The sequence below is a fragment of the Chionomys nivalis genome, chromosome 2, assembly GCF_950005125.1.
Source record: "Chionomys nivalis chromosome 2, mChiNiv1.1, whole genome shotgun sequence".
In the NCBI taxonomy this organism is placed as follows: Eukaryota; Metazoa; Chordata; class Mammalia; order Rodentia; family Cricetidae; genus Chionomys; species Chionomys nivalis.
Window position 1 is genome coordinate 23,031,752 of NC_080087.1, and position 17,099 is coordinate 23,048,850.

Consider the following 17,099-nt stretch of genomic DNA (forward strand, 5'->3'; position numbering starts at 1 on the left):
TAAAGGCATGCACCAATACCGCCCAGCTAAGGTTCAGTTTTATTTTTTTTTTAAATTCTAGTGAATTCCTTTTATGTTGGGTAAATAATAGTTTGTCCTTTGGAGAAAATATAAAGGCTTCTATAATTTTCTTCTGATCTTAGCTATGGCTTTCTCCACATTTAGAATCCCCAATTTTAACCTTACAGACCGGATGCCTTTTATCCTTTCTAAATTTCTTTTTTATGACACCAGAAAATAATCTAAGGCGAGACAACACAAACAAATTGTCTTCTACTTAGAATTTTTTATCAGTTGTTCCATGTGTTACATTTCCTAATTCATTAATTATTTAGTACCCAGTCATAATTTTGCTTTTATTCAGTAGAATTTAGTTCGATACTCATTGGTTAGATATACCTTTGTTGACTGTGTTGCCCTATACCCTTAAAGAGGCCTGAGTTTTCTTCTTGGTAAAATACTTTTTAATACAGCTTTGATACACAAGTTTTATATAAAGTCTTGTTCATCTACAGTGTTCCAAAGAGCAACTCTTTTGTTATGAATACAAAAAGAGATATTTGCCCAATATATTCAGAGTTTGTGTGTTTTTCTGTGTGATGTAGATATATACAGTATATACACATTTATCTGTTGTTATCCTTTGAGAACAGAACTTAATGTTTTTTGTTTTTTTTTTTTTTTAGTTCTTCACATCACTTTTCTCAGTAAATGCTAAATATATGTAGTAATTGGTCAATTTTGGCATTTTTTTTTTTCAGATTCATTCTAATTCTCCTTGGTGGCTGAATGTAATCCACAGAGCAGTGGAATTATCTGTTGATGAGGAACTTGTTCAGCGGGTGCGAAATGAAATAAGTAGTAACTACAAACAACAAACTGACAAGCTTTCTATGTCGGAGAAGTAAGGAAATAGTACAAAACAGAATCACTGTTTAGACCATTTAGTATCAGGAGGTGCAGTTCAGTGTCCCATCATGTACTTAGGATTTACACATTTTCTTGTGTATTTTCAACAAAAATATTAGATATTATGTCTAAAACACAGACCTTTTTTCCCGATGGTCATCATTTGAAACCTTTTAGAGCCTTCGGGGTCTGTTCTTGGTTGCTGTTCTTTCATACTCCCTCTGAGTAGCTGTGCCCTGAACTCATTGCGTAGACCAGGCTGTCCTCCAACTGGAAGATCCAGCTGACTCTGCCTTTCTGTGCTGGGATTAAAAACTTGGCACCACTGCATCTGGCTTAATTACATTTTTATAATATGTGTCAATTTTTTTTTCTCAATTTTGTTTTATCCTGTAGTGTATACTCTCTAAACAGGAGATATAATTTATAGTGTTGCAGCTTTAAAAGTGAGAATCTATATTAGTCCCGATCTTTGAAAGATAGTATCAGCACTATTTTAGTTCCCAAAAATAGAATCATCAAACTCTTTGGCATTTAATTAAACCTTGGGTACTAGTAGATACCACTGGGCACACTCTGAAAGGAAGTGTCAGCAGAGTGTGTGAGTTTGTTCATTTAACACTGTGATTGACAAACATTTTCTGAAGAAACTGACTTGTTCCTTTCTTTGTGTTGTGTGCTGTGCTGGTGATGGGAATAAGGTTCCGTGACTGCAGAGGTCTTCAGTTCTTACTCACAACACAAATGGAAGAGCTCAGTAAGTTCCAGAAGCTCGTGAGAGAGGCTGTGAAGAAGCTGGAGCGACCTCCATCTCGTGATGTGATTGAGTCTGCCACAGTCTGCCACCTGCGACCAGCTAGACTCCCTCTCAACTGGTGGGTGGTGGGGTCATGCAGGTTACACCATCTTCCAGGAAGTCACATTTGGTCTGAGGCTAGAAACAGTTGCTCTTGAATTGAACCATTTTCTCTTAATTCAGACAGGTGTAGATATGTATTTTTTAAAAAAAAAAGCAAATCAAGAATTATATGCTTGATAACCATGTTAATTTTTTCTTACATTCTTTGTTAGAAAAATAAAATACAAAATGTTAAGCTTTTTTTAGGAAATTATCTTATTGCTGGTCGAATTTGTGAATATTTCTCTGGTAATCTCTTTCAGCTGCGTCTTTTGTAAAGCCGATGAATTGTTCACTGAGTATGAATCAAAACTGTTTTCTAACACGTAAGTTCACTGAGGGTTGAATGTCTGATTATTTGACTGTATTTTCTGTTATGACCTTTGTTATATTTTTCCTGTATTAAATCAATTTAATGATCATTTGGCATCTAACATGCCCATTTTTTCTTAAGAAGTTACTCCTAAATGTTCATGAGGGACAGTCTGTAATTATCACAAATAAGAAGCAATTGAGAGTAGTAGTAAGATCTCAGGATCAATAGTCTGATGGATTTGAACTCAAATCCCTGTCCACTGACTAGGGCAAACTATCCCCCTGACCCTCATGAAGTAAAGGTAACAACTAACCTTACATATTTTTTAAGTATTAAATAAGGAAATATATATAAAACTATTTAGCAAAGTGCTTAGTGTATAGTAAGTACCGAATAAAAAATTAGTGACAGTTGTTATTTTCTTCATCAGAGACCTTGTCGTGTGTTGGGCGTGTAGACAAGTCTATGCTCTGATTGTAGCCTGTGCTTGGTTGCCACTTTGTCTCTTCTTCTTTATTTTTTAATGGCTGGTAATGATTGTAGCTCAGAATTCTGAGAATGTGACTTATGGAATGAAATTTAGAGATTGATTTTTTGGTGTTGTTGTTAGATGGTTTTATTTGTTTATTCGCTATTATCCTGGATTGTGCTCATGAAACACTAGGTAAAACACATACACCTGTAATCTAACCTTTGAAAGTTGAAGGAAGGACAACCAGGAGTTCAAGGCCAGCCTCTGCTATGTAGGAATGTGAGGCTAGTCTGAACTACGTGAGACCCTGTCTCAAAAATATAAAACAAAACAAAACAGGACAATTTTCAGAATTGCTGTTATTTTTTTTTCAAAGACCTATAAGTATTAATGTATTGATGTGAAAATTGCCATAGAGCTACTGAACTTGCTTTTCTGTTTGTCCTAATGGCATCCTTCTGCTAGTAATCATTGGAAGCAGTTAGAATTACTTGGTTCTGTTCTCTTTTCAGAGTCAAAGGCCAGACGGCAATCTTTGAAGAAATGATAGAAGATGAGGAAGGACTTGTGGATGATAGAGCACCTACCACTACCCGGGGCCTGTGGGCAACAAGTGAGACAGAGCGATCTATGAAGGCAATATTGTCATTTGCGAGATCACATAGGTTCGATGTCGAATATGTAGATGAAGGAAGTGTTTCAATGGATCTTTTCGAGGCATGGAAAAAGGAATATAAGGTAGAGTTATTATAATACAGAAAATAATTAATAATACAGAAAATAATAAAAATTATTAAACTGACACTTGGAGTCAATATTCATAAACTTTTGCTTAATTGTGTGTTTCATTCTATTATTAGCTGGATCTTCACAACTTTTTTTAAAATATATTCCTTTTTTTAAAAAAAAATTTATTTTTATGTGCATTGGTGTGAAGGTGTCAGATTCTGTGGGACTGGAGTTGCAGACAGTTGTGAGCTGTCATGTGGGTCCAAGAATTGAACCCAGGTCCTCTGGAAGGACAGCCATTTCTGCAGCCCCTTAACAACTGTTTTATGAAACTAACTTAAGGCTTTATTTCATTTTTGCATGGGGAATAACAAATATCAATATCAGATTTGAATTTTGGGGAGGAGAGCAGATACTTTTCAAGCTGGAAATCTGGAAACCATTGCAATGGATGCAGCATAAGTTGTCTTTAGTTTTATACTTCACTGATTCCTTTGTACTGTAACTATATATGAGATGTGCTTCTAAGATTTTTTATTATTAAAATAAGTTTTCTTACTAAATTTGTTATCTTTGATTTTACATATGATATAGGTATGGGGAAACAGTATTTTTAAATTATAATGTTACATTTTCCATATGTTACTATTTTTTATGTTATTATTTCAAGACAAAATTTAAAAAATTGTGTCAAATAAGATATAATGTCTAAAATGCCAGTTCATACTTTTGATGAATTGAAGAATAATACTTTTATAAAGTTGAAATCATTAGTTCATCATATTTGCTGTTATAAATGAAAAGCACATGAACACAGTTCATTACAGCATACCATGGAGGATGACATTGTTCTTACAGTGCCCTGTCATTCTTGTACTGTTTTCTATAACCTAATCTTGCCATACACTCTGTCTTAGATGATTGCTTATCATGCCACTCTAAATCTTTGTACATTTTTACTTTATAAATGAAAAATGAATGAGCAACCGCTAGATACCATTAACTAGTATTTACTTCAAAATGCTACTGAATAAATTATCAAAATATTTATAGTGATTGATAACATTTTTATGAATTGTGGAAAAGTATAGTATTTTTCTAATAAAAAGTGGATTTAATAGTAATTGATAGTAATTAATAATAAATAGTAATAATAGTAATTGCCTATTTAACCTTAAAGGAGGAAATATAAGGAAATAATGATACTATTAAGACTTTCTAAGGAATAGAAATATAAAAATATTTTAAGACAAAAACAGTAGTGATCACATAAATCTGGTATCGGTTTATGTTGAGTTTTGTCTCATTATGAAATCTTCAGGTGTTCTTCCTGAGAACTGCAACAGCATCCTACAAGATTATTTTCTCATATGTCCTCATCCTAAATTAGCCTAAGGAATTACATTTCCTTTCTTGAACATTTAATGAAAAAATGTAGGTCTCATTAAAGCATTTTGCTCAAGGTCCATCTAAGTGATTTTGAACAATTTTAATTCTGTGTCTTTATCTTTCCACTTCAGTTACTTCATGAATACTGGATGACCCTGAGAAATCGTGTGTCAGCTGTTGATGAACTTGCAATGGCTACAGAGCGGCTAAGAGTTCGCCATCCCAAGGAACCAAAGCCAAACCCACCTGTCCATCACATCATTGAACCACATGAGGTAGTTGAGAGTAGGATCACAAGAAACACAGCAAAAGCCATTTGCACAGGAGACATAGAGTCAAAGCAGTGATATCATCTGGAAATAATTGTTGCTATAAGTATGAGCCACATAAAACTGTTTTTATAGGTCAGAAATGAGCAGTTTCATTCGTATGTGATATGTGCTTAGTGTGACCACTGTGGGGGTTTGTTTGCAGATTCATATGTTTTGAATACTTTCTATGCATCAAATCCAATATATTCTTGGTCACTTAAAAGTTTTCTTTTTTTTTTTTTTTCTTTTCATTTTTTATTTGTGTAGCCATGGCTGTCTAGGAACTCACTCTGTAGGCCAGACTGGCCTTAAACTCAGAGATTCTCCTGCCTCTACCTCCCAAGTGTGGGATTAAAGGTGTGTACCACCACTGCCTGGCTTAGAAATAGGAAAGGGATGGCTCATCTGTTAAAGGCTAGGCTCACAACCAAAAATAGAAGTATTTTATGTAGCCTCAGTTTTGCCAGAATCTGAAAAGCATGTTTCTCAAAAGAAACTAGAAGCTTATATTTTGCAGGTTCTTTCTCTTACTGATAGAAGGTATTTACTCTGATAATCCCTGTTTGTGTCAGGATTCAGTCAGAACTCCACCACTCTTTTCTAGTCCATAACAAAAATACTTACTTCCTTTGTAATTTATTTTTATTCCCTATGGTGGTTTAATACTTCAAACTGATTTCTTTCTGTGAAGCATTTAGATGGCAATTTTGAAAAAGTTCAAGATAATTTATAATGTTTTATGCTCTCTTAAGTATGAATTCTCGGTAATGTTTTTCTTCTAATGTGTGTTTTAGGCTAAATTTACAGCACTACAAACAAAAAGAATAATGAGGAAAATCCCCCTCCTTTAATTCTCTTTTCTTTCTGATGTATTGTAGAAGGGGAAGAAAAGTCAGGGTTATTCTTCCTGGATTTCATAAAACCAATTTTAACAAACAGTGCATCATATCATTATTTTTTTTCCATACATGTATTATTGAGATGTGGCACATAAATAGAATTCAGATAGATTTTTATCCAATTTTCCTATATATCACTATGCTTCCATTTAAAAGAACTTCATGGAATTCTGTCTTCTGTAAAACAAAGACATTCTTTCAAAGTGTTTTCAGTAGTAATCTTGTAAAATTGAATTTTAATGTGTTAATGGGTTTTTATAGGACAGGACATGAATTTATATTATTCAGAGGCATTATGCATGTTCAATATAGTTGAACCCTATTTTGAGAGAGAATAAAGTGTTTGTTTGTTTATTTCTAGGTTGAACAGAACCGTATAAAACTGATAAATGATAAAGCGGTTGCCACATCACAGCTCCAGAAAAAACTTGGACAGCTTCTTTACCTGACGAATTTGGAGAAGGTGTTGCTTTTCTTAAATGTTGTTTTCCCATGCTGTATTTCAAGAATCACTTGAGTGATAGTTTCCACTTAAAGTATCAGTCCTAGACAGACGTTTAGCTTGTGTTAAATGAGTCAAGACTAGTTTTGTCTACAATGACTCTACAGGCCCTCTGCCTTTGCCCCTTCCCCTGACTATCCTCCTACCTCCTACCAGACAAGGTCATGAGCTGTTGTGTCTCCAGGAGCCTCCTGTCCATGTCAGTCTGTCCAGCCCGTCCCAGAAAGTACCCAGATGACCTGTAGAATTGTGTGGAATACATATGGTGAATTACTTTAAGCCATCATGTTGTAGATATTTGTTTTATGTGATCCAAAACAGATCAAAATTAAGATGAAATAATTTATTCAACTCTTTTAAATGCCTTTATAAACTAATTTTGAGACCTTTACAGTTACTAAGTTTAAGTACAGAGTTTTGTTTTATTTTTGTATTACTACTTAGAAAAAGGGTTTTGTTGTGCTTTGATTTTATTGTTTGAATATTCGAATAGTGAATCCAGAAAGAAAATTTTTAGTGATCTTCTATTCAGTTCACTATTATGTTGTCCTCAGCTTTAAAGCTTGTCCATCTTACTGACTTTCTGAAACTTGAAAATTTTATGAGAATTTTAAGGAGGTGTTTAAAATCTATTATAGTTTGATAGAATGTTAGGCACAGGAGTCTCAAATCAATTCTATATCTGCCTTTCAATTATTTGCTTAGTGATTCATGAAGGGATGCTGAGAAGCAGCAATCTTAATACAAAACTGTGCTAAGTAACAGCCTCTTCCCACACCTGTCCTTGTGCTACTTAACATGAGTGTACACTTCTACATATGCATTATGATTGCACACTTCTGCATATGCATTATAGTACACACTTCTACATGTACATATGCATTAGAGTACACACTTATACATACGCATTATAGTACACACTTCTACATGTACATATGCATTAGAGTACACACTTATACATACTCATAGTACATACATATACATGTACATATGCATTAGAGTGCACACTTCTACATATGCTTTATACTGCACACTTCTGCATGTGCGTTGTGGTGCACTACATATGCATTATACTGCACACTTCTACATGTGCATTAGAAGTGCACACTTGTACCGTGACATTTAAGGAGCTTTATTTAAGAAGAGAAATAGATGGTTTCTTGTAATCCGAGCTCCATCAGAATACCTTGAACTTTTCATTCACCTGCGTATCTTTCCCAAGTGCTAAGATTAAAGTTGTGTTTCACCATACCAGTTATTAATTTATAATTCTTTATGATAAAATGTAGTCTGAGAATAAAATTTCGAAGGTTTACGTATTTATATTGTGATTTTAATTTTGCTCTCCATTGTAATCACAAATATAGTACATACTTTAAGTTATGTTAAAAAATGGTTTCCTTTCTTTGTGTTCTAAATAAATTATAGAAATAATAGTATTAGGTAATACATAAGTATTTGGATTTGGTCATCTCACTAGTTCAGATTGAAATTACCAGCACATCCTTACACAAGTAGATTTCAAATCATTCATCAAGTTCTAAATATAAAAACATAGCTAACATGTTTTGGGATTCTTCTTTTTTTTTTTTCATAGTCTCAAGACAAAACATCAGGAGGTATTAATCCAGAGCCTTGTCCAATCTGTGCTCGACAGCTGGGAAAACAGGTAAAATTATATTAAGCATCACATGAATTAATAAAACATCTTACAATTCATAAGGTTTCTGTTCTACATCTAGTCAGCCTTTCTCTGTGTCTCATGCACATGCACACACACATGTGCTTTCTCATAACTGTGATGAGGAGCATTTAGTTCTCATCTTAGTAGTAGGGCCAGGACTTAGTTGACATGCTTAAGGCTACAAATACTTCAGCCATCTTTTTCCTAAGTGAAAACTTAACCCTAGAACAATCTTATCTTTTTCATTAAAGATTCATAGTTGTGAAGGTATTTCCAGACAAGACATTGTTTCCAAGTAACTTAATTTTGCCACATTAATATATTTGGTAGTTGAACAAAGTATAATGTAACACAAGTTTAGTGGAAAAGGTAGTACAGAGGCATAGTGGTACAGCTCTTAACAATAGTAAGGTCTCAGATCAATCCCAGCTTTAAATTACAGATAGCTTCTCTGAGCAAAACTTACATGTGGTTTTGGCTATGGTTTTTTGTTTGTTTGTTTGTTTGGGTTTTGTGAGATGGTTTGAAGGAATTAAGCACAGTCACTTGTGCATGTTAGTATAAAAATGCCTGCATTTTGTTCAGTGATAGTGAGTGTGCCTAGCATATAGATGGCCCTGGGTTCAAGCTTTCGCACCAAAAGAAGCAGAAAGGTAGAATTGGATCAGGTCAGAATAGTGTCTTTTTTAAATTTTAGCTTTAGTGAAGTTCAGTTGTCTCTGAAATTGTATTTTGTCTTATTACAATTTTTAAGGGTTTTTTCATATATATATATAATTTTATCCAGTTCTAGTATTACCAAGGTTTCCTAAACTTAAAATTGAATTACAGAAATAGTGATGAAACTCTAGCCCCATGCTGGAAGATCCTGCATCCCTGCTGATACTGTTAGAGATGTTACCATTTGTTCTCAGCCAATTGAGTGACTGTCCTACTGCTCACGTGACTCTGATTTCTTCCTGTTATCAAAGATGGTGGACCTGTCTTGCTCTGTACCTTATCAGTTGAATTTCTTGGTTTTTTTTTTTTTATGCCATATTTTATTTTTGTATTGTGCTTTTTGAGCTATACATTTTGTTCCACTCTCCTCCTTCCTCCACTCTCCCCTTCTACCTTCTTCCTTGACCCTCATGCTCCCAATTTTTTCAAGAAGTCTTGTCTTTTCCTCCTTCCTATGTAGATTCATGTATGTCTCTCTTATGGTCCTCTTTGTTGTCTTGTTTCTCTGGGTTTGTGGCCTGCAAGCTGGTTTTTCTTTGTAGTATGTCTAAGAGCCACTTATGAGTGAATGCATATTATATTTGTCTTTCTGCATCTGGGTTACCTCACTCAATATGGTTTGTTCTAGATCCATCCATTTGCCTGCAAATTTCAAGATGTTGTTATTTTTTATCACTTTGTAGTACTCCATTGTATAAATGTACCACATTTTCTTTATCCATTCTTTGGTTGAGGGGCACTGAAGTTATTTCCATGTCCTGGCTATTGCGAATAATGCTGCTGTGAATGTAGTTGAGCACATGCTCTTGTGGTATGATTGAGCATCTTTTGGGTATATACCCAACAACGGTATTTCTGGGTCTTGAGGTAGATTGTTTCTTAATTTTCTGAGAAACTGTCATACTGATTTCCAAAGCGGCTATACAAGTTTGCACTCCCACCATCAATGGAGGAGCATTCCTCTTACTCCACATCCTCTCCAGCATAAACTGTCATCAGTGTTTTTGATCCTGACCATTCTGACAGGTGTAAGATGGAATCTCAGAGATGAGTTGAATTTCTGTGAGTCACAAAGGTCTTTTTTTAAAAAAATATTTATTTATTTATTATGTATACAATATTCTGTCTGTGTGTATGCCTGCAGGCCAGAAGAGGGCACCAGACCCCATTACAGATGGTTGTGAGCCACCATGTGGTTGCTGGGAATTGAACTCAGGACCTTTGGAAGAGCAGGCAATGCTCTTAACCTCTGAGCCATCTCTCCAGCCCACAAAGGTCTTGTTCATCATATAAGCATTCTACATTTCCAGTGTCACTTGAAGTCCACAGTATACTGAAGAGTGCTGCAGTGTGAAGTAAACCTGTGTGAGACTGGTCTGAGACTGAGGATTCTGCTTTAATCTGAGAGCATAGATGAAACTAGGGAACAACAGGAAAAGTGTTACCCAACTGAAACAAAATGAACTTCTTTCTCGGGAACTATTTTAAAACCACGCTGTCTATCCTAGTTTGCTCTGTCCCTAGTATGAATTGTTTACCAAGGAGATAAGAATCTCCTTTCAACATACTGTCTGACCCTTTCAATTCAAATACAGACATGTCCAGATGTTGGAAAAACCAATACAGCTGAGAGCCTAGGACCCCACTGCCGTAAAGCAGTGAGGATCCCACAAAAGTCCCATCTCCTGTGTCACTCAAAACAAATCTGAAGCATAACTCATCTCATTTTCTATATGTATCAACAACTGAAACTGTAAATAAATTGAGTAGCGGTGAGTGTATTATCTTCCAATTATTGTTGCTCTCAGTTCTTGATTGTCTATTGTTGGAGTGCTAAAGGGGTAATCTGTAATGCTTTTTCTAAATCTGAAATGAGAGCACTAGCTTTTTATAGTGATGACTGACAAAGGTAAGTGAAGCTGAGAATTGTGAAAATGTATTTTTCTTATATTAAAATAATCTGAAAGCATATTTTACGTGAAATACTTGGGAATTACAGTTGTAAGTCATCTCCCCATTTCTGTGTTTGTGGATAGATAGAAAGGCCTCATCAGCCACCTTCTCACAAGACGTGTAATGTCTCTTTTCTTCTCAGTGGGCAGTGCTGACGTGTGGACACTGCTTCTGTAACGAATGCACATCCATTATAATTGAACAGTACAGTGTGGGGTCTCATCGAAGCTCCATCAAGTGTGCTATCTGCCGCCAGACCACATCACACAAAGATGTCTCCTATGTCTTCACCTCAGAGAAAGCAAACCAAGAGGATGATATCCCTGTGAAGGTAAAGTAGGTCAGGAACACGCAATCAGAGCAGTGCCACAGCGGTTAGTATCTGACGGTATAAAGCATTAAAGAATGCTGGCACGGTGAGTGTAGAAACACTGTTCCCCGTGAAAACCGCCTGGAGGCTTCTGCTATTTCACCACTTTCCCTTGTGGGACAGCGCTCAGCACACTAACCAACATGGCTGCTAAGAGCTAAAGAATGCACTTCTCTGTCATTTATGTGATTTCTCTTCACTACAGTCAGTTTCAGACTGGAAATATTCCTAAATACTAGTGTGTGTGTGTTTTTTTTTGACCCAAATATATAGTTTTTGTTAAAAGTATTTTTTAAAAAAAAAGCTTATTATTTAGTCCAAACTAAAAGAAAGTAAATGGGTTTCCAACATTAGTTGATTATCATAAGAATGACACAGTATGCTTTAAAAACACTGTGGACTGACATTTCAGAATACAGCTAAACTTGAATTTGTAGTCCTAACTTTTCCGTGTGTTATTCAGAATCTTAAAAAATTCCTAATTCAATGTACAAACAAGATTCACTGAACTTTCTGCCCACAGTGTACTCATTTGTTAAAAAGCACTTATTAGGTATTTTTGCTACTATTTTTCTTACATGTGGTTTTTAAACTTTTCGTTCTAATAGATTTAGTCAAAAAGCAAATCAGTATTTAAACATAATAGGCGTTGGAGACCTGCTGAAGAAAGTAACATTAGTAGGGCTAATGCTAAAGCAGGAAGTCAACTCCTCATTAATTCCTTCTTTGGATTTTTGACACTTATCTTTTAGGAATGTGTTTTCTGAGTAGAATTCAAGGCAAGTTAAAATTACTGACAGAATTAGGCGTTTGGTAGAGTGTTCTTCCTCTTAGAAACCTACGGTTCAATTAAAGAATAAAGGTAGCTGCTTTTTTCCCCTCACATATTTGAGTAAACTTTGAAGTGTCAATTTCATTACTCTCTAGTGTGTCCAGGTAAACAGAGTTGGCACAGATTTCCATTCATTCTTTCTCTGCATACTTATTAGATACCTCCTTTGCCTCAGGCCGTGTTCTAGGCCTTGCAGATAGAGTGCACAGTCAACATGTGGTTACTGTTCTCATGAATTTTACAGCTTGGTGGTGGGGGTGTGGAGGAGGAATTTAAGGTATAGTAAAAAGGATAGACATTAAACAAATAGTTTTTATAATTATGACAAATACTACAAAATAAAAGCCAATCTCGACTTTTCTGAAGGAAGGATTATTAAGCAGACAGGATCTAAATGATGAGGGGATTGGCCAGCATGGAAAGAAGATAGAACTGGTCTGTTGAGAGGAGGTTCCCAGACAGAAAAAGAACACCGGCGCCTGAAAAGACCAAGCTAGAAATGACTCAGGCAGAAGTGAGTGGCTGAAAAGCAGTGGGCAAAACTGAAAATACAATGGAAGGGCAGGTGGGGTGGGTACTCAGGCTTCAAAGCTTTTCAAGATCTTTCTTGCTACAGTCTAGGAGATCAGTTAGCAGGGATAGAAAAGAGTAAAGGTTGAAAAGATTTAGATGAATTTAGGAGGCTACAGTAGTTGTCTACTTTAGAAACTTTAGATTGATGGGAAGAGATGGATATATTCCAGGGACACTCAATACAACACAATGTTGGAGGTATAGCGTGGGAGATCCTCCAGATGCTGATCTGAAAAATCAAGTAGGTACCATTGCTGCTATAGAGGAGAAATTTGAAAGGGAGTACATTTAAATGTTTAATTGGTATTTTGAATGCAGAGCTAGAGATATGAAATTCAGTCACTAGTATAAATGATCTTTGAAGTCACAGACTGAATAAGACAATCTAGGAAAGAAATACTGAGGTTGCCTTCAGGTTGAACACAAATTTATAACTTCTAAGTAGTGGTTAAAGGGACAGTGAAGGCTGAAAAAGGAGGCTGAGAAGGAACTAAAGACATGGCAGCCTGGGAGAACACACTGTCAGCCAAGGCCACTGGGTCAGTTCTTCAGTAGTGCTTTTCCGGGTGTGTCCAGGGATAGAGGATAGATGAACTTGAGAGGCTAGTAGAGATGACTTCAGAAGGAACTCCTTCAGTGCAGTGCATGCCAAGGAAAAGCAGAGTAAGAAAGCAAGGACTGTACAGGAAATGTACAAATACAGAGTGAAAATGACCAACTGTTGATAAACTTAGAAATAGAAAACCAAGAATTGTAACTAGACCCAAGTGTAGAAAGTCAGTTCTTTGATGTTCAAGATAAATGTTTTTTAAGCATATTTAAGATACAGTAAAAGGGATACACAGAAGTCAGCAAGATAGCTCAGCTGGTAAAGGCACTTGGTACCAAGCATAACAAGCTCAGTTCTATGCTGAGACCCACGTGGTGGAAGGAAAGAACAAATTCCCCAAGTTGTCCTCTGACCATGTTCACTGGGGCATGCATGTGTGTGTGTAAACACCCCCAAAACAAAAATAACAGGACAGACTGAAGATAGAGAAAAGAAAGCTAATTTGTTAATACTGGACTCTTGTAAAGATAGAGTAGATAAGAAAATTCATTTATAAAAAAGTAGAGATCTCATTGAATTCAAATGCCTACAGGGTGGGTTATTGAGCAAACAAACTGTAAGGCTATGTGATAATAATCTGGAATAGTGTAAACGAGGTAAAGAAGACTAATGCTAAAAGAGGTGAGACTTGAACATTTACATCTTGTAATGTCTAGATCTGAGGTATATAGCAAGTGTAAATTAGATGCTCAAGTCTTTAACAAATCATTTAGTAAATGATAACAAAGAACAGAATTAGAGGATCACTGAGTTTCCTGAGGATCATGAGAATGAAAACTTATTTGTGTTAGGGACTAAAGATGCTTAAATGCAGAACACAGAAAAATAAGCATTTTCTATTTAAAAGGGCTCAAAGGATAGCGAGGCTCTAATAACAGTCAAAAAGAACAGTATTTCTGTGAATCTGAAAAACATGTATGTGTGTTTCTGATGATGATGATGATGATCTTAAAGAACTTGTTCTGCCAGTTAAACATGAAGAGTGTAAGGCGGTAACTGGAAGGGTGAATACACAGGCGTGAATTACAGTGCAGCTTGGGAAGCATAAGTGAGAAGAGGGTCTTGTTGATCTAAGGATCATCGAGTCTGTCTCTGAATCCTCTGGATGAATCCTTTGTGTTTTTAAAGCATGTGTCAAGAAGCTGTAAAATGAAGTAACTGGAGCAACCCGGTAGCCAGCCCTGGGGCTTTGGTCGTCACTGTCTAATCGCTGCTGCTACTCCTGGAACTAGAACTGTTGTCCTTCCAGTCCCTCCTGCTCTCTCCATGCTTCTGTGTTTCTCTCCCCTTCTCCTAAAGATACTTGTTTTCTCTTCTTTTTCTTCTTTCAGCTGCAGGTATGCCAACAGCAATAAATGGCATGGGGGGAGGGGAGCTGAGAGGAGACAACTCATTCTTACACAGGGAAAACAATCATAGCACCAGGAACCAGCATGACTTAGAAATGCTGTCCTGCTTTGTTCAGGGAGGTTTAGGAAAAGGTTGGTGTAGCTGCCAGTAAACTGCACAGCTGTGGCACTGAGTCATTGAATCCCTGAATCCGTCAGACCCAAACACCTGTTCGTGTATGGCAGCTTTCCTACACCCAGGACAGTTATATTTGCTGCCGTGTGGAAAGGGATGTCAGTGTTGAAATACTACTGCATACTCTTGCTGCTGCTTGTCTTTCATGAGTATTGGTAAACACATGAATTAAACTCTTATTTAGAAAATAAAAGTTAGAGACTTTAGTAAAGATAGTTTCATCCTACCATTGACACGAATATGCTTACATTTCTTTTTTCATTAAACATAACTAAATATTTTACATATTACGTAAACCAATCTCATTCCTCTTCCACTTTCTCACTATTTCTTACCACATTTGTGCTTGCTTTTTCTCCTTTTTCTGTCACAATTTGGGTCTGTCACTTTTGCCTTCTGTTACCTGTCACCTCTTTGTCCCATTTATACCCTACTGTCTATCACTTGCTCTTTCAAGCATCTGTATAATGTGTTTTTAAGGCTGCCTTACTCTCTTACTTGGTTCATAGGACTTCTAGACCTGGAGGGTCTTGTCTTTTGTGTTACTGTCAAGTTTTTGGTACTTAAACATTATAAATAAGTTAGTTTCTATAACCTTAATATCTAAGCATTCATGATAAAACTTTATACATAGCAGACAGTATGACAACATACACAATGCTTAATCATATAACTTGAGATCTTTTAAAAGATTCAGAGAATGCAAAAATAAATAGTCTTTGGCATTTTGTTTCTAATGATGTTTTCAGGAAATTAGAGATTTCACTGTATCCGGAATCCTGTGGGTTAACCATAGAAATAAGATACTGAGATTACCAGTATCCTTTTGATGCACGCACTTAAATAAAACTGTATCATCCATAGCAACAGTATGACAGTATTCCTGAGTGACCTTGGAACCTTCTGGGCATTTCACAAAGTAAATAAAATTCCCCTTGCAAGTTCTGACAACTGCAGGGCATTTTGGATGTGGTGAAGTAGGCCTTCTGGCAGAACATATTCCCACGTGGCTTATTCCCCGTGTCCTGTGTTTGGCTAGGTTTCATACAAAGCACTTCTGCTCGTGTAAACCCAGCCTCTATACTGAACAGGATTCTTAGTTCATAAGTTTCTATTCAGTACAGAATGTTACACATACCTATAACCATAGCAAAACAACGCCCGCCCCAGCCACACACTTGCACTGTTACTTCATCATCTTAGATTTTGAGTATCTCATGATTACCCAGTGTGCTTTTAATAATAGACTTTTCAGGCCCTATCTCGATGAGATAGGATATGATATAGGATTTCTGGTTCTAACAAGTACACCTTCTAACCCCTGAGATGTCTGTGGAACTTTAGAGAGAAAATACTGCATTTACATTCTAATTTCAAGACAGACAATACAGTAATAAGATATATAGAATTCTAGTGGGTTTTTTGCTGGTTTATTTTTGCTTTTCCGGTTATCAAACGTTTTCTAGTTCATACTTTCCAAAATGTAATTAAACATCTATGTAGAAAAAAAACTAATTATAAAATTCTGAGTGATTTTAAAATAAGATCTACACATAATTGTATTATATATACATCTGAATATCCCTATATTAGCTACCAAATACGTTATACATCAGTGTTAACTGATCAAAATGAAAATGGCATTGGTGTTTTTGTTAGGATGAGCATAGATCAATGATTCTAATTGTCAAAAGAGAAAAGAAAGTTTCTATTCAGTGGCTCAGTTAACAGTTATAGTTCTGAATTGTTAGTCATGCTGAAATGTCAGCCATGTCATACATACAATATAGTGAACACACAGTAGAGACACTGAAGACATAGAGTGTAAATTACCTTTATTTAATTAGCTCTTTGAAAAACATAGTCCTTTTTGGATCATTAACTCCACTAGAATGAGTTGAGACATGATTCTCTTCTGTATCCCAGTCATCTAGCATAATACTGGCATGCAATAGGCACTCAGTGTATGTCTAAATGGATGGTTATCAAATATTCCTTTGACCCAAATATTATTTTTAACTTTTTTTTATTGATAGTAACTTGTATCTGAAATAATTCTGCAGATTGTTTTTAAAATACTGAAAAATACTTTGGAGGCCTAATGTTTATCTAAGATTCCTCACAACTGGAGAAAGTATCTCTTGTGCTTTGTAAAGTAACATGAGTGAATGTGTAGGGGGAGGGCCTACTTGTTCATCCTGGCCGCCCAGCTAGCTTAGCCCTGAAATAACCACACAGAAATTGTATTAATTAAATCACTGTTTGGCCCATTAGCTCTAACTTCTTATTGGTTAACGCTTACATCTTAATTTAACCCATTTCTATTAATCTGTATATCACCACGAGGTCGTGGCCTACCAGCAAAGTCTCAGCATGTCTTTCTCCAGCGGCGGGTCCATGGCGTCTCC

The 17,099-nt window shown here is 35.9% G+C and overlaps 1 protein-coding gene across 2 annotated transcripts in view; it reads left to right on the forward strand.

The window, feature by feature from the left end:
- Positions 1-17,099, forward strand: part of Shprh (SNF2 histone linker PHD RING helicase) — a 69,596-nt gene that overhangs the window by 37,157 nt on the left and 15,340 nt on the right. For both annotated transcript variants that reach the window (XM_057761327.1, XM_057761328.1), the window contains exons 18-25: positions 762-904; positions 1,611-1,784; positions 2,071-2,133; positions 3,108-3,333; positions 4,845-4,988; positions 6,285-6,386; positions 8,023-8,094; positions 10,925-11,113. In XM_057761327.1, the coding sequence (XP_057617310.1) occupies positions 762-904; positions 1,611-1,784; positions 2,071-2,133; positions 3,108-3,333; positions 4,845-4,988; positions 6,285-6,386; positions 8,023-8,094; positions 10,925-11,113 (1,113 nt within the window). The remainder of the gene's footprint in view (positions 1-761; positions 905-1,610; positions 1,785-2,070; positions 2,134-3,107; positions 3,334-4,844; positions 4,989-6,284; positions 6,387-8,022; positions 8,095-10,924; positions 11,114-17,099) is intronic.